The 21,476-nt window shown below is 56.2% G+C and overlaps 1 protein-coding gene across 2 annotated transcripts in view; it reads left to right on the forward strand.

The window, feature by feature from the left end:
• Positions 1 to 578: 578 nt before the first annotated feature.
• PLXND1 (plexin D1) overlaps positions 579 to 21,476 on the forward strand; it is a 60,172-nt gene continuing 39,274 nt past the window's right edge. The window contains exons 1-2 of one of the 2 annotated variants that reach the window (XM_086697363.1): positions 579 to 2,037; positions 20,577 to 20,753. In XM_086697363.1, the coding sequence (XP_086553489.1) occupies positions 718 to 2,037; positions 20,577 to 20,753 (1,497 nt within the window). In that variant the 5' untranslated portion in view covers positions 579 to 717. The remainder of the gene's footprint in view (positions 2,038 to 20,576; positions 20,754 to 21,476) is intronic. The other variant, XM_025922686.2, reaches the window with a different exon arrangement.

Consider the following 21,476-nt stretch of genomic DNA (forward strand, 5'->3'; position numbering starts at 1 on the left):
AGGGGGAAATGGGTAGTGATAACAGAACCGATAGGGCAAAAAGGGAGTCAGAGAGAGGGAAGAAGAGCCAGAGACCGAGGAAAAGAGGGAGACAACACACACGGGGTTGGGGGCCATGAGGGGAGAGACACAGACAGGGAGACACTAAGAGGGACAGAGACCAGGGAGAAAGAGGAAGAAAAAAGGAAACAAGCCGAGCCACACAGGCCAAGCGGCCAAGAGGGAGGAACGAGCGAGAGGAACAAGCGACGGAGGCGGAGGCAGCGCTGGGAAAGGGAGCCTAAGGGCCGCGGGCGCCGCGCGGGAGAGTCTTGGAGGGCGCGGGGCGGCCGGACCCACCGACAGCCTAGCTGAGGCCCGGAGGTGGGAGGGCGGGGCGGGGCGGGGTCCGCGGGCAGCCCCGGGAAGGGGCCCGGGGCGCTTGGGGAGGTGGGCCCGGGGCGAGAGGGGGCCCGGGAGGCGGGGCGCGGCCGGGCGGGGCGCGGCGGGGGCGGGGCGCGAGGGCGTGTCCGCAGCGGAGCCGCCCCCGCCCCGCCCCCGGGTTGCGCGGCGCGGCTGAGCCGGGCCGGGGCGCCGGGGGCCGGGGGCCGCTGGCGCGGGCAGGAAGCGCCTCGCGGCCCGGGCCCGCCCCCCGCCTCCTGCCGCCTCCGGGCTCCCGGCTCCCGGCCGCGCCGCGCCCCATGCACTCGCCGCGCCGCGCAGCCCGCGCACGCCCGGATGGCTCGTCGCGCCGCGGGCGGCGCACCCCTTAGCGCTCGGGCCGCCGCGGCCAGCCCCCTGCCGCCGCGCCCGCCATTCCGGGCCCCATCCCCGTGCCCGCTGCTGCCGCTGCTGCTGCTCCTGGGGGCGGCGCGGGCCGGCGCCCTGGAGATCCAACGCCGGTTCCCCTCGCCCACGCCCACCAACAACTTCGCCCTGGACGGCGCGGCGGGGACGGTGTACTTGGCGGCCGTCAACCGCCTCTACCAGCTGTCGGGCGCCAACCTGAGCCTGGAGGCCGAGGCGGCCGTGGGCCCGGTGGCCGACAGCCCTCTGTGTCACGCCCCGCAGCTGCCTCAGGCCTCGTGTGAGCACCCGCGGCGCCTCACCGACAATTACAACAAGATCCTGCAGCTGGACCCCGGCCAGGGCCTGGTGGTCGTGTGCGGGTCCATCTACCAGGGCTTCTGCCAGTTGCGGCGCCGGGGCAACATCTCGGCTGTGGCCGTGCGCTTCCCCCCCGCCGCACCGCCCGCGGAGCCCGTCACCGTGTTCCCCAGCATGCTCAACGTGGCGGCCAACCACCCGAACGCGTCCACCGTGGGGCTGGTGCTGCCGCCGGCCGCCGGCACAGGGGGCAGCCGCCTGCTCGTGGGCGCCACGTACACCGGCTACGGCAGCGCCTTCTTCCCGCGCAACCGCAGCCTGGAGGACCACCGCTTCGAGAACACGCCCGAAATCGCCATCCGCTCCCTGGATGCGCGCGGTGACCTGGCCAAGCTCTTCACCTTCGACCTCAACCCCTCCGACGACAACATTCTCAAGATCAAGCAGGGAGCCAAGGAGCAACACAAGCTGGGCTTCGTGCGCGCCTTCCTGCACCCGCCCGACCCGCCACCGGGCGCCCCGTCCTACGCGTACCTGGCGCTCAACAGCGAGGCGCGCGCGGGCGATAAAGAGAGCCAGGCGCGGAGCCTGCTGGCGCGCATCTGCCTGCCCCGCGGCGCCGGCGGCGACGCCAAGAAGCTCACCGAGTCCTACATCCAGCTGGGCTTGCAGTGCGCGGGCGGCGCGGGCCGCGGCGACCTCTACAGCCGCCTGGTGTCCGTCTTTCCCGCGCGCGAGCTGCTCTTTGCCGTCTTCGAGCGGCCGCAGGGGTCCCCCGCGTCCCGCTCGACTCCGGCCGCGCTGTGCGCCTTCCGCTTCGCCGACGTGCAAGCCGCGATCCGCGCCGCGCGCACCGCCTGCTTCGTGGAGCCCGCACCGGACGTGGTGGCCGTGCTCGACAGCGTGGTGCAGGGCACCGGGCCGGCCTGCGAGCGCAAGCGCAACATCCAGGTACGCCAAGGGAGCCGGACATCAGCTGGGGTGGGGGTCGGGGGGCAGGAGGGAGAGCGTGCGGGTAACTGGGAGCGTTGTCGCTGAGAGGGACACAGGTGTGAACGTGTGGGACCCAGATGTCCGTGTGGAGACCCAGGTATGTACTTTGGGCCACGGTGCATTTGTCGGGACCCAGGTGTACTCACGAGGATATAGGTGTCAGCCAGGGTGGGGGCACTGGTGCGAATATGGTACAGGTGTGTGCCTGCGGGCACTCGAGAGAGTACTGGGTTACAGGTGAGCATAACTAAGTGTGTAGGAGGGGTCGAGGTTGCAGGTGTTCACTGGAGAAGCATGTGTTAGCCCAGGTGTGCAGTGGTGGTCCTAGGCGTGTCCAGAGTGCAGAGCAAGTGAGTGCATGTCTGACCAGAGGTGTGTTCTGGGCTGGCTGTGTGAGCCTATCAGGGCTGCCCTTGGGAGTTGGCAGATGTGTGCTTGGGTGTGGCAGGTGTGCACACCGGTGTGCACCAGGGCCCTGCAGATATGGGTGGGGGTGTGCAGCAAAGAGGGAGTGACAGGGTGTATGCACCAGACTCGTGTGTCCCTGAGCTGGTTATGCAGGAGTGTAGGGCAGGTGGATGTGTCCTGCAGGTCACTGGTGCAGCAGAGTGGGCCTGGGTGTGCACTGGGATGTATGTGGCAGGGAACACAGGTGTTTGGGAACTGGTAGGTACTGTGGGGAGGCCACTGGTTGGCAAATAGGTGTGTTCCTGATGCCAATTTTTATCCACTCATTCAACACATATATACTGAGCATGTAGCATGCACCAGACATGGGCACGACAAGCAAGACAACACTTGTGGAATGCCTACTGAGTGCATCAAATGGCATAACTGTCTTGGTTCTTACAACTACCCTCTTAGGTAGTCTCTATTCCCATCTGCATTTTACAGATGAAGAAAATGAGGAACAGAGAGGTTAAATAGCTTGCTCAAGATCACACAGCTGGGAACTAGCAGAGGCAGGGTTTCAATCTAGGCTGTCTACCCTCATCATCTGTGTCCTTAACACCACCCATTCTTTGCTGCCTTATGGACATGTTGCTCGGAGTGTGTGTGTGTGTGTGTGTGTGTGTGTGTGTGCGCGCGCGCGCGCGCGCACGCGCGTGCAAGTGTGTTGGAGGGGTCTCAGGTGGCTGGGGTGGGGAGGTGCCAGGGCCAAGAGAGTAGAGGGAGGTGAACAGGACTGTGTGCAGTACTGAGGTGTGCAGGGGGCGAGAGAGTGCCAGGGGCTCAGGAGGGAGTAAGGAAGGGCCAGGTGTGGCAGCAAAGCTGGGGGGTGGGAACCAGGCCCAGGAGGCTGGGGCTGGGTTGAACAGAGATGAAGGGGCCAGGTGGGGGATCGCTATGTGTGTTGACCTTGGGGGAGGTTTATGACACAGCGGGGGAGAAGGGAGCTCTGTGCAGTTCCCCTGGAGAAAGCCCACCAGCAAGGGGTCACTTGTTCAGGGGGCCCTGAGAGGTGGAACCCTGTGCCTTCTCCTTACTCTGTATCCTCACGTGAATCTGGGGAGTCCGTTTCAACCCCAAGCTTTGCCAGTCCCCTAGGAAGCCTCAGTTTCTCCCTCAGCAAGATGCTGAACTCAGCCTTTTCCTGGTGAGCCCTCCTTGGGGCCAAGCCCCCCGTGGTCCTGCCCTGTCTCTCCTCCATGGTCTTCAGGCTGTGGGAAGAATCTCATGAGATTAATTATTCCCCCGTGGGTGTGCCCAACACTGGGGCTTTGAGAAAACGCAGATTCCTTCTCCTGCATTCGGGCTCCCATGGCTGTCCACCACCAGCTGGCTGACTGCCCTGAAAATAAAAGGTCACGGTGGGTGAGCAGGGCAGATCGCCACCCACGGGGGCTGGCCAGGTCAGGGTTGACTGCCCAGCGCTGTGACTGGGACATCTACCATTCCCCTCCTCAGAGCCACATCCTCCAAAGGGGTGTGTTTGAGGGTACAAGCTTTGTTTGGGGGTCTCAGGGCCAGAGGAGGTGAGTGGGGAGTCAGTCCCTGCTCTACAGAGGGAAGACCCTACTGTGGTAGCCAGGGCTGAGGTCGGGCCAGCCCCTGGGCCTTCCTTAGCCTTTCCAGGGCCTGTGTGTCCATCCAGGCCCTTGGTGTGGGTTGATGCATGGGATTCCTCAGGCCGCCGCCACCGCAGTATCCCCCTCCCCCTCTGCAGGAATTGTCCTGGTTCCCACGGTCCCCAGCCTGGCCTGGTGCAGTGACTCACTCTGCTGAAGTGGGCTAGGGCTTCCTTCTCCTTAGAGGGGCAGGGCCTCTCCAGGGACGTAGCCCCAGGGACAAAGCGGCCTTCGGCCTTCTCCCCACGCCAAGGTGGGGTGGATTCCTGGTCCTCCTTGGCCACACTCCCTGTGTCCCCACCACACCTCTCTCCCTTTCCCCATGCCCTGCTGTGGGCTCAGATCGGTGCCGCTGGGCAGTATCTCCCAGATGTGTCCAAGGCCCGAGGGTCTGGGCCTCTGGTGTAGCCATGGGCGGGGAGTGTGGAGGGGGATCCATTATTCTTGCTCCAGGCTGTTGCCAGCTCCCCAGTTATAGGCTAAGAACTTGGACTTTGTTTCCTGGATTCAAATCATACTCTGTCACTTCCCAGCTGTGTGACCTGGGCAGGTGACTTAACCTCTTTGAGCCTCAGTTCCCTATGCTGTAAAGTGGGGACGATAAAAACAAAATCTCTAAGGACTGCTTAAAGAACTAAATGAATGAATGAACATAAGTGCTTGGTACCTAGCATGTAGTAAGCACCTGGTAGCTCTCTGCTGTTCTTGTTGGTATTATCCCAGGGGCCTTATTAGCACAGGTCTGGGCTTGGTCCTGGACAGCAGTGACCTCTTTTGGCTTGTTCTGCAGCAGTAAAGACCCCACAATTTCCCACCTCTAGCCCCAGATGGAGGCCTCGATAGACACTTCCTAAGTCCCTACTGTGTGCCCCAGCCAGTGCTATGTGCTGGAGGCCAGTGGTGCCTCAGTTTCTGCTCTCGTGGCCCATGCAGGTGAGCAGAGGACAAACATGTGGCCATGCACTTAGATCCCAGGGGGCCAGGGGTGGGGGTAATAGGAAAAGCTGGACAGTGGGAGCCCTGACAGAGGACATCACAGCCTCTGGGAGAGGTGCTATCGATGCAGAGGTGGGGGGACGAGCAGGGGTCGGCTACATGAAGCTGGCAGAAGATGAAAGGGTCCAGGCAGAGGGAACAGCCTGTGCCTAAGCATGGAAGTAGGAAACAGCAAGGAAAGCTGGAGCAATGGAAGGTGGTCCCTGTGGTGGGGGGAGTGGGGAGGATGTGAGAGAAGGCTGGGAGAAGTGGGCGGGGCTTGCAGGTATAGAGAGGCCACACTGTGGAGTTGGGACTGTATCCTGGGGAGGTGGGAGTTATGAAGGGTCTTAGCCAGAGGAGTACTGTGATCTGAGTGAGCACGTCATGCGGCACCTGGGTGGCTCAGTGGTTAAGTGGCTGACTTCAGGTTATGATCTCACCTGTTTGTGAGTTCAAGCCCTGTATCAGGCTCTTTGCTGCCAGCTTGGAACCTGCTTCAGATTTTGTCTCCCTCTCTCTGCCCCTTCCCGACTCACACTCTGTCTCTCTCAAACATAAATAAACATTTAAAAAATTTTTGAATGAGCACCTCACTTTCCCCTTCTGTAGAATGGGAGCGATAATAAGGCATTTACCTCATAGGACTGTTGTGGAGAATTAAATGAGCTAATACCTGTAAAATTCTTTGTAGAGTGCCCGGCACACATGTTTGCAGTTACATTTGACCCTTGAACAACTCAGGGGTTAGGGATGCCAACCCCCTGCACAGTCGAAAACCTGCACATAACTTTTGACTCCCCAAAACTTAACTACTAATAGCCTCCTGTTGACTGGGAGTCTCACCAATAACATAAACAGTGACTAACATATATTTTATATGCCATGTGTATTATGTACCATATTCTCACAATAAAGTACACTAGAGAAAATAAAACATTAAGAAAATCAGAAGGAAGAGAAAATACATTTACAGTACCGTGCTATAAAAAATCCACATGTAAGTGGACCTGTGCAGTTCAAACCCACATTGTTTAAAGGTCAACTGTACTATGGGGCGCCTGGGTGGCCCAGTCGGTTAAGCGTCTGACTTCGGCTCAAGTCAGGATCTCACGGTTTGTGAGTTCGAGCCCCGTGTCAGGCTCTGTTCTGACAGCTCGGAGCCTGGAACCTGCTTCGGATTCTGTGTCCCCCTCTCCCTCTCTTCTGCTCATGCTCTGTCTCTCTCTCAAAAATAAATAAACATAGAAAAAATAAAGGTCAACTGTACTATGATTGTTTTTAATATAATTATTTTAGCGAGTCCCTAGGTGGCTGGTGAGGGGAAAGATGAGAGGCAGGGAGACTGGTTGGAGGGCTGGTGCTGTCTTCCAGGCTAGAGATTCGCTCGCTGACTTGCAAATATTTCTCGAGCACCTGCTGTGTGCCAGGCCTTGTGGTGGGCACTGGGTGCAGTGGTGAAGGCCTGTGTCAGGCCCTGCTCTCGGGGGCTGTGCATGGCCTGGTCTGAGGGCACAGAGGGAAGCGGTGAGTTCAAGACAGATTTGGGTGCCAGGGTGCAGCCCCAGAGGCGGACAGGGTAGAGAAGGGCCCAGTCCGGCCCAGCATCAGGATAGAAGTGGGTGCCGTTGGAATAAGGCATGCAATTGGGTGCCTGTGGGGGAGAGAATTAATTTGCTTCTGGAGTGTTGGGCAAGTTCTAGTGGCCTGGAATCCCTTTCCTCCCAGACCCATCTGGCCTGACTTCTCCAGCACCGGCTGGTCTCAGTGGGGCAGGCATGGGGGACTGGACCCTGCACTTCTGCCTGTTCCCCAGGGACATCTCACCTCCAAGTGAGGTGGTTCGGGTGGGCCTCTGGAAGCCCAGCCTTTCACCCTTGTTTTGGGGGGTCTTTTGACCCCACGAGTCCAGAGCCTTGGCCAGAGTGATCCCAGACATTGTAGCTTCTCACCTGGTGAGCTTTATCCTTTGCTCTCCACATTTAAGACCATGAAATCTTAGCCTCTGCTGCCCCCTTCCATCCAGGAGTGTGCCAGAGAACCAGAAAAGGGAGGAGCTGCCAAGGTGTGAGGTCAGAAGCAGGGAACCTTGTCAAATCCCCCTGCCCCGCCCCAGGCTTCAGAGGGCCCCAGCTTTGTCCCTGGTTCGGGCATTATCTGGGGCTGTTGTATGATTTTGAGTGAGAAAATTGTCCTCCATTGCGTGTGGCTTGGATCCCTTTCCTCAGTTCATGTTTGAGGTGAGAGTGAGTTGGGGAGTTGCTGTGTGCTGTTGATGGGGAAAGTGAGGCACAGGGTTACCCAGCAAGGCAAGGGCAGGCTGAGTCTAACTCTCTTCCCTGAATCTTTCCTCTCAACCTTTGAGTGACCGTGATATTTGTTTTTTTTAAGCCAAAAGGAAAACCAACAGGGAAATGCCAATGCTGCATTTTCAAGGTGTCTTTTTATAGTAAAGGTGGAAAAAAAAACCCTCAGGCTGTTTTAAACTGGCATGCTGTGGGTGGGTGCTCATCGTCAAGAAGGCGTTTTCTGAACCAATTTAGGGGCTGAAATGCTGGGTGGAGGTGGAGGGAGACAGAGCTTCCAAGATGGGCTTTACATTTGGAGTCGGGCTGGGGGCTGGGAGCGTTCCCTGTGGCCAATAGTACAAGCAGACACTTGGTGGTTCCTAGGGGGTTCCAGCAAGGTTGGTCAGGATGATCTTCTAGCCTAGAGAGACAGACAGGCCTTGGGCCAGGCGATGGTTAATATCCCAGGGCACCCCGGTAAGGTCACCAGTCCTGATTCCCAGGTGTAAGATATCGAGTCCCATTGTTCTGCCCATAAACTGTGTGACCCAGGGAGAGTCATTTATTCTCTCTGGGCCTCGTGCTTCCTCATTGTAAAATGGAACAGTGTCTCCCTCTGAGGATATGGGCAGGTTAAAATCTCACATGCACTGCCCAGGAAATGGTAGGAGGAGGTATTAGTAACAGGAGGGAAAAGCTATGTCTAAGAAAAGTGTGCTTGGCATGCAAAATGGCCAGCAGAGCAGGGAGTGCTCAGAGGAGGGGTCAGCCTCTTGGAGGAGATGGGATCACACCAGGTCCTAAAGGTGACCTAGGTGGTCGAGAGAGAGGGGTGAGGCGCGGGTGTGTCCAGGGCTGCCCCAGCCGAGTGAGCTCAGAGATAGGAAGACGTGGAGAGAGTAGGCACGGTGTCACTGCTGGTGGCCGGGCAGACGCTGAACATCTGATGGACTTGAGGGGTGTGTGGAGGGAAGGTGCCCCGGTCAGCTCTCTGGGGCTGAAAAATAATCATCGCTGGGCTCCCAGTTCTGAGTGGGGTCACTGTGTTGGCCCTTCGTGAGCACCAGTGTGTTTGAACTCAGAGCCCCACCCCCACCCCCCACCCCTCCCGCCATGAGGCAGGAAGTGCTGTTACAGATGGGGAAACTGAGGCTCAGGGCCACACAGCTGTTTAGCGGGAGTGGGGATCTGCAGATTGGCTGTCTGGCCCCAGAGTCCATGCTGGGCGATGGCTGGTGAGCTCTCAGCTGGGAGTTTTTTGGTTACCCTTGCCCCGTGGAGACTTGGGCGTGGCCCTTTGTAGAAACCCCGTTGTGTGGTCGCACCTCCACACGGGCCCGGGTGGAAGCTGGGAGCTATTGCTGTGGTGACTCAGTTCCAGAGTGGGGTGAGGCTGGCTGGGGCATCTGTCGAGGCAGGGGCTGATCAGGCCTTTTGAGGAAGTGGGGAAGGCGGGGAAGCACTAGTTGCATTCATCGCTAAAAATGTGATCCTCTGGGCTCTGGAACGAGTGAGCCTCCTGCCCCTTTGAGTGTGCAAGTGAGGGATGTGGTCAGTTTGAATGACGACTTGGCAAATCTCTTTCAGCACTGAGCCCCGCCCTGGACCATGCCAGCCGGGTACTGGGGCTGGGAAGGCTGCCTCCCTCCAGGGCAGCACTTCACCATCCAGGGTTTGCTAGGAGAGTGGATGAAGGATCTGTGTTGGCCTTAACCACAGTTAGGACCTGCCACACCCAGGCAGGCCCGAAGTGGCACATGAGTGCTGGACCCTGGCGCCGACACCCCGAATTCAAATCCTGGCTCTGTACCTTCCTAGCTGTGGCCTCTGGCAAGCCGCTTACCTCCTCTGGTCCTCTTTTTCCTCACCTGTAGAATGGGTTCAGCATAGGGAAGAACGGGGCAGCCTGGCATTCAGCGGAGACTGTGTCGGTCGTCATCAGCCCCCTGCAAAAACGCTCTCCAAGAGTCAGATTTGCTGGCCCGTGGCTGCTGGTTTTCACAAAGGTTAAGAAAACTGGCCAGGTTCTGTGTTCTGTTTGTTGGAGGGAGGACAGACATGGTGTGTATGGAAGAGGAGCATGAAAGCCTGAGCCCCTGGCAGTGAGGGGTCCCATCCCCTTTCCGGACTTCAGTTTCCCCATCTGAGTTGGGCTGGGGGGTGGCAAGGAGGTGCTCACCGACAGAACTGCTTCTGCCAGCATCATTATTATCGCGGTTAATGCTACTGTTTCTTGGGAACTTACTTTGTGTCAGACGTACTGCAAAAGCTCTTTGTATATAGTCTATCTTTTTTAAATCTCCCCAGAAATGGGATGAGATGAGTGTTATACCTCATCTACAGAAAGGGGAAACAGAGGCCCAGAGAGGTTAGGTGACATGCCAGAGGTCACACAGTGGGTAGAAGGTGGGGCGGGTATCTGGCTGCAAGCCTGTGCTCGTCACCTTTACTCTCTGGTTCCTCCCAAAACATTGACTAAAGGGATGTGATCCAAAGGGGCCCTCAAGGCCACAGTGGGAAGAGGTGAATGGGTCTATTTTTTTTAAATGTGTGTGTGTGTGTGTGTGTGTGTGTGTGTGTGTGTGTGTGAGAGAGAGAGAGAGAGAGAGAGAGAGAGAGAGAATGTGAGCAGGGAAGGGGCAGAGAGAGAGACAGAGAGAGAGAATCTGAGGCAGGTTCCAGGTTCTGAACTGTTAGCACAGAGTCCCACATGGGGCCTGAACCCACAGACCCATGAGATCATGACCTGAGCCTAAGTCGGATCTTAACTGACTGAGCCACCCAGGCGCCCCTGAATGAGTCTGTTTTAAAGGTGAAGAAACAGACACTCAGGGAAGCTGTAGCCCGGCTGGGGCTGCTGTGAGGAGTCGTGAGAGCTTCCCAGTGAGCCCCAGTGCCCAACATGGTCCCAGGTGAGGGGCTTCTGTTCCCCAGGACTGCAGCTGCCTCTGCCTTCACCCACCAGAGCCCAGCACCTCCTAAGTGGCATCTTCTGTCTGTCCTTGGTGGAGGGTTCTCTAGAGTGTGGCAGTATAGGAGGGGACCCAGCTTTGTTACATGACAGCCCCCCAAAAGGGATGAATCAGACTCTGCCCCTACCCTCCAGGAGCTGCCAGACAGTCAGGGAGGAGATCATGACAGAAGATATGCTGCAACCAAGGTTGCACACTGACCAGCCTCTTCTGAGGGAGTCAAGGAAGGCTTCCTGGAGGAGGGGGATGGTGGAGCAGGAATATGGCACATGGGCCTGGGGAAGGCAGGCAGAGGCAGAGGCCCAGAGATGTGGTGGAATATGGCTCGGGTAGCAGGCAGAGATGAAGCTTAGAGTGTGTGGGGTCTGGGGTGCAGGCCAAGGATTTGGATGCTGTCCTGTGGGCTGTGGGGAGCCATCAAGGCTTTGGGAGAAGAGTGAGACATAGTTGATCTGGTTCTAGAAGGGACTCCATAGCTGCTGGCCCCTTATCAGCCCTGCTAGGTGCTGGCAGGAGCAGGAGGCTCTCTCCCAGAGCCCCCACTGTGGCTGGACCAGGTGACTCCCATGGGCCTCTCCAGCTCTGACAACGGTGTGGGGATTGCCATGGAAACCAGCCGGTGCCGCGTGGGGACAGGCCTAGAAAGTCTCCTGGCACCAGCCACGTGCATTTGGATCCTGGCTACCCCCGGAGTGTGGCTGTTCTCTTTTTTTCAAAGTCCGTGTTTGGGCCAGGGCCGAACCCAACAGGCTGCCTGGACGGGCCCCTGCACGGCCCACTTTCCCGCTGACGCTCAATGCCACTGAGATCCGAGATCTGCTGGGCCAGCGGGGCTGGCCCCTCCCAGTCCACCATCCTTTACCCTGAAACACGATAAATCACACGCTAGAGGAGGGAGGAAGCTCGAAGCTCCATTATGAGGCCCAGCGAGGCCCCAGCGGGGCGTTAATCATGTAGTGCTTTCTGCTCTGATCGGTAAATAATGGGGGGGCAGTGGGCAGAGGCCTTGAATTGGAGGCCAGGCCCGGGAAAGGAGCTGCATGGCCTTCTGGATGTCACCTCTGCTCCCATGCCCCACCCGGGGCCCGTCCAACATCTGTGTCTCCAGAGGTAGCCATCTCCTTAATTGGCCTCGGTTTCCCTAGCTTGCCACCAAGGGCCTCTATAGCTCCAGGCAGCCAGGTCCCAGCAGCCGTTGACAATGCCCAGCAGAGTGTTGGGTGGAGAGGCCGGGGTTAAGGGCGAGGACTCTGTGGCCAGCCTGCCTAGGTTTGAGGCTCACATCTGGCCCTTCTGGCTGTGTGACCCTGGACAAGTCACTGCTCTGTGCCTCAGTGTCCTTTGCTATAAAGTAGCACCGACTTATTAGGGTTAAATGAGGCTGCACAGGCAGGGGCACAAAGTAAACCGTAGCTGCTTATTATGGTCGTGTTGTTTATACTACTGTATCTTGATTATCTTAAAGCTGTCCCTTCCTGACTTGGGGGTGGTCGCTGAACTGGGATGTGGGCAGCTGGAGACAGGGACCAGTGTGTCCCCTCTATGTCCCCAGAACATGGGACCCAGACCAGAGATGTTTGCTGAGGGCCTCAAGCCAGCCCTGTCCCCTCAGCCGTGCCCACAATCAGTCCCCTCCTCTGGGATGGAGGCCAACACCCAGGGGACAGGGAGCAGGGTGTGAGTTCCAGTCTCCAGGGCCCCTTAGCCCCAGAAGGAAGGAGGCCAAATGTGCCCAAGAGAGGCAGCTGCGGCTCTCAGCTTCTCCTGGCCGGCATCCCCTCCAGGGGAAGAGGCTGGGACAGAAACTGTTCCAGGGAAAGGAGGGGCTGGAGCCACAGCACTCTGCCCGCCTTCCCCCCCCCCCCCCCCCCGCCCCATTAGAGCTGGCGAGAGGGAGTGACTTCCCTGGCCAGGGAAGAGGAGAAGAGTCGCTGGCTGCCCATCCTACACTGTGTTCCTCTGGGACCCCCCCGGGGGTGGGGGGCGGTGCGAGGGGAAGGGGGCAGGGCTGGAAATGGGGCCAGGCTGGGCCAGAATGAGAAACAGCTTCAAGAAGGGGGAGCCGGGTGTCTGGGGGGCCACGTCCAGCTAACAAAACAATGGCTGCTTGAGTCAGCGGCTGTGGTAGTAGTTCCCAGGCAGGCCTGAGCGGAGCAGGCCTCTGCCGAGCTCCCAGCACCCATCCTCGCTGTGGGTGAGGGTAGATGCTTGACTTTGGGAAGTGGTGGAACTGTCTGTCCTGCCAGGCTCCCATGTGACCTGCACTGCTAATTGGGAACGTTTACTGCGTATCCGCCGTTGTCAGTTTCAAGGGCTGCTGTGAGCTGAGCTCTTTCCAGCAGCTCTCTATGGAGGGTGCTGTTATTGTCCCCACTTTACAGATGCGGAGACTGAGGCTCAGATGGGATGTGGCATCCCAGAGCGAGTAATGAGCCACAAGACTTAGTACATCAGGAGCCTCAGTTTCTCTGTTTGTAAAATGGGAACACAACAAGAGTGTGCCTGTGAGGTAGCTCTGCTTGGGGCCTACCCACAGCAGGTCTTCAATCCAGCCAGGCCCCTGATCTCAGCCTGGGGGCTGTCCCTCCAGGCTGTGTCCAGCTTGGTGGCAGAGTCTAGGGTGCCAGTTGTGGCTAGACAGACATATCGTGCTAAGGATGGCCTGGCTGGCAGGTTGACACGACTCTTCCAGATGGTCTCAGCTTGCCTTGATGAATTCAGTGCCCTGGGGCCGGGTGACCCACCTCCTCCAGAGAAGGGTCAGGGATATAGAGGTGCTCCTCTCTGAAACTCTGGAAGGGTCTACCCTAGCTGCTGTGTCCATTGCTACTTCTTAGGTTTTTCCTGCCTGATTCAGGCAGCCTGGCGTCAGGTAGGGAATTATCACACTGTTTTCCTGAGGAAGCCTCTGCCCCTCTCTGTGCCTTGGTTTCACCTCTGGCTCGGAGCCAGGCCTCTTGACTGTTTTCTGTGGCTCAGTTGGACATTCTGTCCCCGCCCACCCCTCCAGGAAATAAGCATCTTGATCACCCACTGGGAGGTGCTGGTATTTCCTTCCCAGGCGGGAGGTGACTTCCTCCTTGGTGTGGGGTCATTGCCGGATGCCCGTTAGAGCCAGGTCCATCCTGTTTCCTCCCTGGGCCGACACACAGTAGGCCCATGGCTCTTTCAATGACTCAGTTTATCGTCAGTGGAGGCGTCGGCTTAGTGGAGCCTGGAGCCATAGCCATTAGCTGTGGTTTCCAAGAAACTGCAGGGGCTAAAGTTAGAAGGGGGAGTTTGGGTTTGGGGTCACAAGTGTGGCTTCAAATCCCAACCTGGGTACCGTGGGTGAACCTTGACAATGCTTCCCCCTTTATCCTCAGGGCTTCTGAAGAAGGGTGGGGGTGGGGGCTATTCAACAGGGCTTTGTGTGAAGCAACAATCCTGCAGAGTTTAGTGGCTTTTGTGGCCCCCTGCAGGCTGCCTGTCAGACCCCCATCACCACCCTACCTGGTCCTTGCTTGCTTCGTCTCCTCTAGTCCTGGTCTCTGCAGCAGTCTCCTGACGGAGAATTCATCCTCTTTGGCTATCTGAGCTGAAGGAAGAGTTGGCAGGGAACAGCATTGAGGGGAGCCCCAGGGTGGGAGGGGGGCAGGCCAGGTGGAACAGGGTCTTGAGAGCCCAGGAGCAAAGTTTGGGTTTATACTGAGGGCACTAGGGATCCATGGAAGGCTGTTGAGCTTTAGAAGAGACACAAATTGGTTTGTGATTGGTTTTTTCTTTTAAAAAAAATTTAAAAAAAAAATTTTTTTTAACGTTTATTTATTTTTGAGACAGAGAGAGAGAGCATGAACGGGGGAGGGTCAGAGAGAGAGGGAGACACAGAATCCGAAACAAGCCCCAGGCTCTGAGCTGTCAGCACAGAGCCCGACGCGGGGCTTGAACTCACGGACCGTGAGATCATGACCTGAGCCGAAGTCGGACGCTTAACCGACCAAGCCACCCAGGCGCCCCAAAATTTTTTAATGTTTATTTATTTTTGAGAGAGAGAGAGAGAGAGAGAGACAGAATGAGAGCGGGAGAGGGGCACACACACACACACACACACACACACACACACACACACACACAGAATCTGAAGCAGGCTCCAGGCTCTGAGCTGTCAGCACAGAGCCCAGCGTGGGACTCAAACCCATGAACCTTGAGATCATGACCTGAGCTGAAATTGGACACTTAACCAACTGAACCACCCAGGCGCCCCTGCTTGTTTGTTTTTTTAAATAACCTTTTTATTTTGGAATAATTTTAGATGTATAGGAAAGGTACAATGACAGATAGTTCCTGCGTACCCTCCTTCCCGTTTTCCCCATTGCTAAGGTTCTACATTCCCATGGTACATTTGTCAAAACCAAGAAACCAACTTAATACTTTACTCTCAACTGAACTCCAGACTTTACTCCACGAATATTCTTTTTTTCTTTTCCAGGGTCCCACATTGCATTTAGTGCTTTGCAGTTTTAAAAGCTCCCTTTGGGGGCGCCTGGGTGGCGCAGTCGGTTAAGCGTCCGACTTCAGCCAGGTCACGATCTCGCGATCCGTGAGTTCGAGCCCCGTGTCGGGCTCTGGGCTGATGGCTCAGAGCCTGGAGCCTGTTTCTGATTCTGTGTCTCCCTCTCTCTCTGCCCCTCCCCCGTTCATGCTCTGTCTTTCTCTGTCCCCAAAATAAATAAACGTTGAAAAAAAATTTAAAAAAAAATAAAATAAAATAAAATAAAAGCTCCCTTTGGCCACCGTGGAGGGTGAATAGAAGGGGGTTTGGTCCAGCCCCAGCCCAGGCATATTTTTTAATACCCGAAAGCCATTGCGCCCTTCCAGGTCCTCACAGTTAAACTTCACTTTCCTGGGATCTCGATTCAATAACCATCAAAAACTTGAGGCGGAAAAGTGCCCTCAATTCCCAAGCACAAAGCCCCAACAGCCGGTGTAGTCTATAGCCAGGACGGAACCACTGGGCCTTGCAGCCTGCCACGCTGGCCCCCCATTGCCGCCTCATCCTCCTCGGAGCCACCTGCGGTGGGGCTGAGGTTTGGTGGGGTCCGTGGGCAGGATGCAGAGGCCTGAGAAACTGGGTTCTTGAAGCTCGTGCTCCCACTGGCTTCCTGGGAAGAGAAACTCAACACAATTACAGTTGGTAGTGAAATCAATATGTCAGAGTTTTAATGGGAGAGTGGGCAGAGCAGAGCTTTGGCCCCAGGAGGCAGCTAGCTGAAGAGGGAGGGTGTGTCCTGCTCTCAGGAAAAAGCTGAGACCAGCAGCCAGCTATTGCTCATCCCATTTCAGAGAGGGAGAAACTGAGGCTTTTAGAGGAACTAAAAGTAGCAGCCAGGTGCCGCCTGGGTCTGAACACCCGATTCCCGTGTTGCCACACACGCACTAGGCATACGGTTGGCCCATATGTCGGTCTCGTTCTCCAGCACCCAGCATGGCAGTGTTGCTCTCAATCTCTGGAAAAGCAGCAGCTGAATACAGTCAATCACACTTTAGTCAAAATTGGTCTCCTTTCTTTAGGAAACACTCACACTGGAGTGTAGTCTCCACCCTGGAGAAGCTCATGTTTATGCTATCATGATAAATGAAAGTGGTGACCAGAACAGTGCTGTCACAGAAGAGGGGATGTGTGTGTGTGTGTGTGTGTGTGTGTGTGTGTTTTGAGGCACATCTTGAAAGCTGGTGAAAAACTTGCTGCCTGGGCATGTCTGACAAAGGGAATAACATGAGTCAAGACAAGGGGGACTGATGAGCCAGGGGAAGTATGAGGGCTCAGAGGTGTGGGAAAGGCATTGGCTGCTGAGGGAATAACATTATGAAGGATCAGGAGCCCTGGTGGGAAGGTGTGGCCACGTTTGAGGAATTGCAGAGGTTGGTGTGGTCAGAGCAGAGGGTGGGACAGAGGAAAAGAGCAAGACATGAAGCTTAAGCGGTTGGAACCAGATCCAAAGGCCTTGAATGCCAGGCTTGCTCCTAAGGACAGCCAGGAGCTGGAGAAGGGTTTTACTCCGGAGAGGAGTTAACCAGTTTTGTGCCTGGAATGGTGGCTCCACTGGATTGGAGGGGACTGCTATGATCGACCGGCCCTTCCCTGCTCTCAGGGGAATTTGTGTTTTGAAAGACCTACGCAAAGTGAGGCTTGAAAGAAGGCGGGTGCTAGGGGAGGAATTTCAGACAGTGTCTGTCATAGGGTCCGGGCGGTATTTTGAGCCTGTGGAGCTAACTGCCCCTGGAGACCAAGTTTGGCTGAGGCCACATTTGGGCTGGCTGGCCGTCCCCAAGGCCACTGTCTCCTCTTTCCCAAGCCTTCAGCCCACTCCCCCAGCAGGGGAGGCATTTCCCGCCTGCTTGGTGGACACGTCTCCCAGCTTCCACTTTTGAGCCAGTTTGCAGCCTTGTGATCTTTCCTGCCGGTCGGGGAGTCAGCTTCCCCCTCAGAGCACAGATCATTCAGAGCAGCTGACAGGGGTTACTTCTCCTTTAAAAAATTTTTTTTTAGATTTTATTTTTAGGATAAGAAAAAAAAAAAGTTGGAGGAAAGGCTTTTTAGAAAATTCCTTCGGTACAGAATTAATGGCTTGTGAACGTCAGGGCGGGCAGGCGAGAGCTGGATTCCCAGCGTGCTCCTGCCTCATCCACTCTGCCGCCCAGCCCACAAATCACTGTGATCTGGGTGCCTTGTCCGGCTTCTCTTGGCTGGCTGGGGTCCCCCATTGCAAGGCCCAGGGCAGAAAACCCCAGAGGTGTCATCTGGGGCCTCCCGGGTCTTCCCTTCCCTCCCCCTCTCTCAGAGCTCAGGGAGGAAAATCATGTCCCCCAGGCAAGGGTTTACAATTTTAATTTTAAAACAGCTTATTATTTCATGACGCAAGTGATCCATATTCAGCGAAGAAAAGTTATGTAACCCCTAGTAGAAGCTTCTCTCGTGGCGGCCTTGGGCCCAAGTGCCCACTCTCCTGCCTGCTTGCTGACAGTGCCCCCCTCACCTCTTCCCTGCAGCTGCAGGACTGCTGAGGGGTGAGCCCAGGACCTGGGAGAGGCGGCCAGGGAAATGGTTCAGCACCCTCTTTCCACAGCTGACCCCCACCTCGGGCATACAGAATGAAGTCAGGCAGGGTAGGTCTGAAGCTGAAAGACAAGAAGGAGCCAACTCTGTGACACCCCAGACACTGTCTGGGAATGACATCCCAGGCAGAGGGAACAGCAAGGGCAAAGGCCCTGAGGCAGGGCCCAGTGTATGAGCAACAGAAATGAGGCCCATGTGGCTGGAGTGGAGGAGGAGTGTGGGTGAGGAAGGTATGGGATGGGCTTAGATGGGCTCATAGCCCCTGAAGGGAGGATTACGATCCAGTGTTTATTCTGAGTGTTGTGTAAACCATCAGAAGTTTCAAGCAGGAGAGACCTCTTTGCATTTTTTTAAAATTTTTACATTTTTTTAATGTTTATTTTTGACAGAGAGAGAGAGAGAGAGAGAGACAGCATGCAAGTGGGGGAGGGGCAGAGAGAGAGGGAGACACAGAGTCCAAAGCAGGCTCCAGACTCTGAACCGTCAGCACAGAGTCCTATGTGGGGCTCAAACTCACAAACCAGGAGATCATGACCTGAGTCGAAGCCGTATGCTTAACCAACTGAGGGCCTTTTTAAAGGGCTCCCTTGTTCAGGGGGACAGGTTGAGGCCAGAGTGGGCCCAGACCAGAGGGGCTAACTTAAGGTGCTCCTGGGCAGTCCAGCTGGAAAACTTTTGAAGTAGGCACAATTTGTTCCAAATTCCACTTTATAATAATCATTTTAGTGACACTCATATCTGAAATGGCAACAGTGTCTGACAATACTTCTGGAGCACACAGTGCAGGCGCTTCATGGTGAATGATCTCATCCTGTTCTTGTGAGGGAGGGTGCAAGAGATGTACCTACCTAATAGTTGAATAAACTGCGGCTCGAAGAAGTGAGGTGGCTTGCCTGCTCACCTCCAGCCATCCTGGGGAAGACCACCCACTCATGGGTCCTGCCTCCGGGTGGCCCCAGCTCCACCCTCCCCCACCTCTGGGCTCAGGGCCTGGCCCCCCAGGGACACTGTGGGTTACAGGCCCCACCTGGAAGCCTGTGGGGCCCCAAATTGTATTTATTCACCCAAGGACGGGAGGACCTCGTATTTATTGTTTGTTTTTGAAAACTAGCTGAGCTTTAGAGCAAAACCCATACGGGCACATCACCAGTGGCTTAGGCTTACAAAAAGCATAAATGAGAAATTAAAAAAAAAAAACACACACACACAACAGGGACGCCTGGGTAGCTCAATCAGTTAAGCATCCAGCTTCGACTCATGTCATGATCTCGTGGTTTGTGGTTTCGAGCCCCACTTGGGCTCTGTGCTGACAGCTCAGAGCCTGGAGCCTGCTTCAGATTCTGTGTCTTCCTTGCTCTCTGCCCCTCCCCTGCTCATGCTCTGTCTCTCTCTGTCTCTCTATAATAAATAAACGTTAAAAAAAAAAAGAAAAAAAAATTTTGGGGGGTGCCTGGGTGGCTCAGTCGGTTGACGTCCGACTTCAGCTCAGGTCATGATCTCATGGTTTGTGAATTTGAGTCCCACGTTGGACTCTGTGCTGACAGCTCAGAGCCTGGAGCCTGCTTCGGATTCTGTGTCTCCCTCTCGCTGCCCCTCCCCAGTTTGTGCTCTGTCTCTGTCTCTCTCAAAAATGGATAAATGTTAAAAAAAATTTTTTTAAGCCACAGCAAAATGATTCTAAGGCTACACCCTAAAGCCAGTTCTGATGCTACATTCTGGTGACCTTCTGAATCCCTGCTCAGACCCACCGATGCCCACATCCCAGCCTCCAGGGGGCCGAGGTGTGGCTCAAGTCTGCTGCCAGTTTTTCATCGTAGAAGAACGACATTGCAACTGATCCAGAGCAGGCCCCTTCCCCTGTGAGTCTCAGTTTCCCCATCTGTGACATGGGACCTCATAGGGCTGCCAGGATTTAGGGAGTCGATGCACAGTCCTGGTACAATCTCAGTTCTCCATAAACACAGCCTGTTAATGTGTCTACTGTTGTGACCGTTACCTCATTGTGTATGCACTAGCTTTACCAAAATGGTCCCTATGATATCCTGTGACTTTTCTCAGCCAGCTATCTTTCCGTCATAATCCATACAGATCTGAGGTGTCACCAAGGGGTGGGGGCAGCCCTCCTGGACCATGCGCCATTATTTTCATGCTCAATCCTGCTGGACACTGAGGTTGTGTTCCCCCACCTCCTCTTCTAAACCATGCTTGTGTCTGCATCCTTGTGGATTTGCGCAGTTATCTTCTCAAAGGTGCATCCTGGAGGCCTGTTTTGTATCTTTGTGCAAACTGCACAAGGACCCTTTGGAAGAAGCAACAAGACACGGGGGGAGGTGGGAATGAGTCCAGGGAGTGCCTGGGGACTGGGGTCACCAGCTGCTTTGGTCTCACTCCAGTGTGTGGTGGGACTGGGTCGCCACTGGGGGTGGCACTGGGCTGATGCAGATGGCAGGGCTGTGCCTTTGGACTTGCCTTGCCTTCGTTTGCCCATCTGTGATGTGGGCAGGTGGGGGGATGTATCTTGGGCAAGGAGGAGAGGGGCTCAGTCTGGGGTCTGGTGAGCTGTTGGGAACTTGGATGGTGGTGCCGGGGTCAGAGCAGAGGACCTGGGAGAAGGAAACCCCCCTGGTTGCTGTCGAGACCCAGCCAAGGCAGGAGGGATACCTCTTGGGTATCAGCAGGTAAGTTGAAGCAGAGGATGGTCTGGTGTGGGCTCCTCTGCTCTGCCCGCTGTGACCCGTCAGGAGGGGCAGCTCCAAGGTCATGAGGATGTGCAGGCCTCACCCTGTCCTCACCTTCCCGGCCTCCTGACCTTGCCCCGTTGCCGGCTCTTCTTGCCTCCGTCCCATAACTTTTCCTATGTGGTTCTTACTACCTGAAATGTCATGTCTCCGAGGCAGCTCTGGGACTGAAGCTGAGGTCAGGGGTCCGTCCGCGATCAGGGATAGGGTCCTGCTTATGTTTGGGCCCCAGCCCAGAGCAGGGCGTGTAAAACGGCAGCGTGATTTTAAAGCTCTGATGCTGAGGTCTGACATACAGTGTGGGCATGGAGCCAAAGAAGTTTCTAGAGCCAAGGTGTGACATACTCCTTCTCTTCCAGCTGCAGCCGGAGCAACTGGACTGTGGGGCTGCGCACCTGCAGCACCCACTGTCCGTCCTGCAGCCCTTGAAGGCCACGCCTGTGTTCCGAGCCCCGGGCCTCTCCTCTGTGGCCGTGGCCAGTGTCAGCAACTACACAGTGGTCTTCCTGGGCACAGTCAGTGGGCGGCTGCTCAAGGTAGGGCTGGGGGGTCAGGGCTGGGGAGTCTGAGGGAGGTGGAGGGTGTGGGGGGAGGCTGAGCCTGGGTAGGCTGCACAGGTGGACACTACAGGTCTAATACTGGCCTTCATTTTCTCTGATTTGCCTGGCACCTTACAGTTTACAAAGCATTTTTCACATCTGTTTCTTTTCTTTTTTTTTTTTTTAACATTTATTTATGAGACAGAGAGAGAGCATGAACAGGGGAGGGTCAGAGAAAGAGGGTGACACACAGAATCTGAAACAGGCTCCAGGCTCTGTGCTGACAGCTCAGCAGGGCTCGAACCCACGGACCGCGAAATCATGACCTGAGCCGAAGTCGGACGCTCAACCGACTGAGCCACCCAGGCGCCCCTCACATCTGTTTCTTCTACTCTTGCTCATAACAAATTGTCTTGTCCTGCAGAAGAAGGAAACCAGGCCTGAGAGAGGGCCCTTCCCTCTGGTCTCTAGGACTTGGGCTTTGAAGCAGAGGGATCTGAGTTCAAGTCTCTAGGCTCTGCCGCTTGCTGGCTACTTGACCTTGGGCAATGCACTTTCTCTCTCTGGGCCTCAGTTTCCCCATCTGGGAAGGGTTGTAAGCCCTGGCTCTTGAGACTGCTGTTAGGCTTTGACGGGTGAAGGCCACAGCCTGGCAAGTGGGGGCTCTCATTGCCCTTCCCTCCCCCACCTGGCTGGCTGCCCTCGGAAGATCTCCCCGAC

Source organism: Puma concolor, chromosome A2, assembly GCF_028749965.1.
Source record: "Puma concolor isolate L17-30 chromosome A2, mPumCon1.1.hap2, whole genome shotgun sequence".
Taxonomy (NCBI): Eukaryota; Metazoa; Chordata; class Mammalia; order Carnivora; family Felidae; genus Puma; species Puma concolor.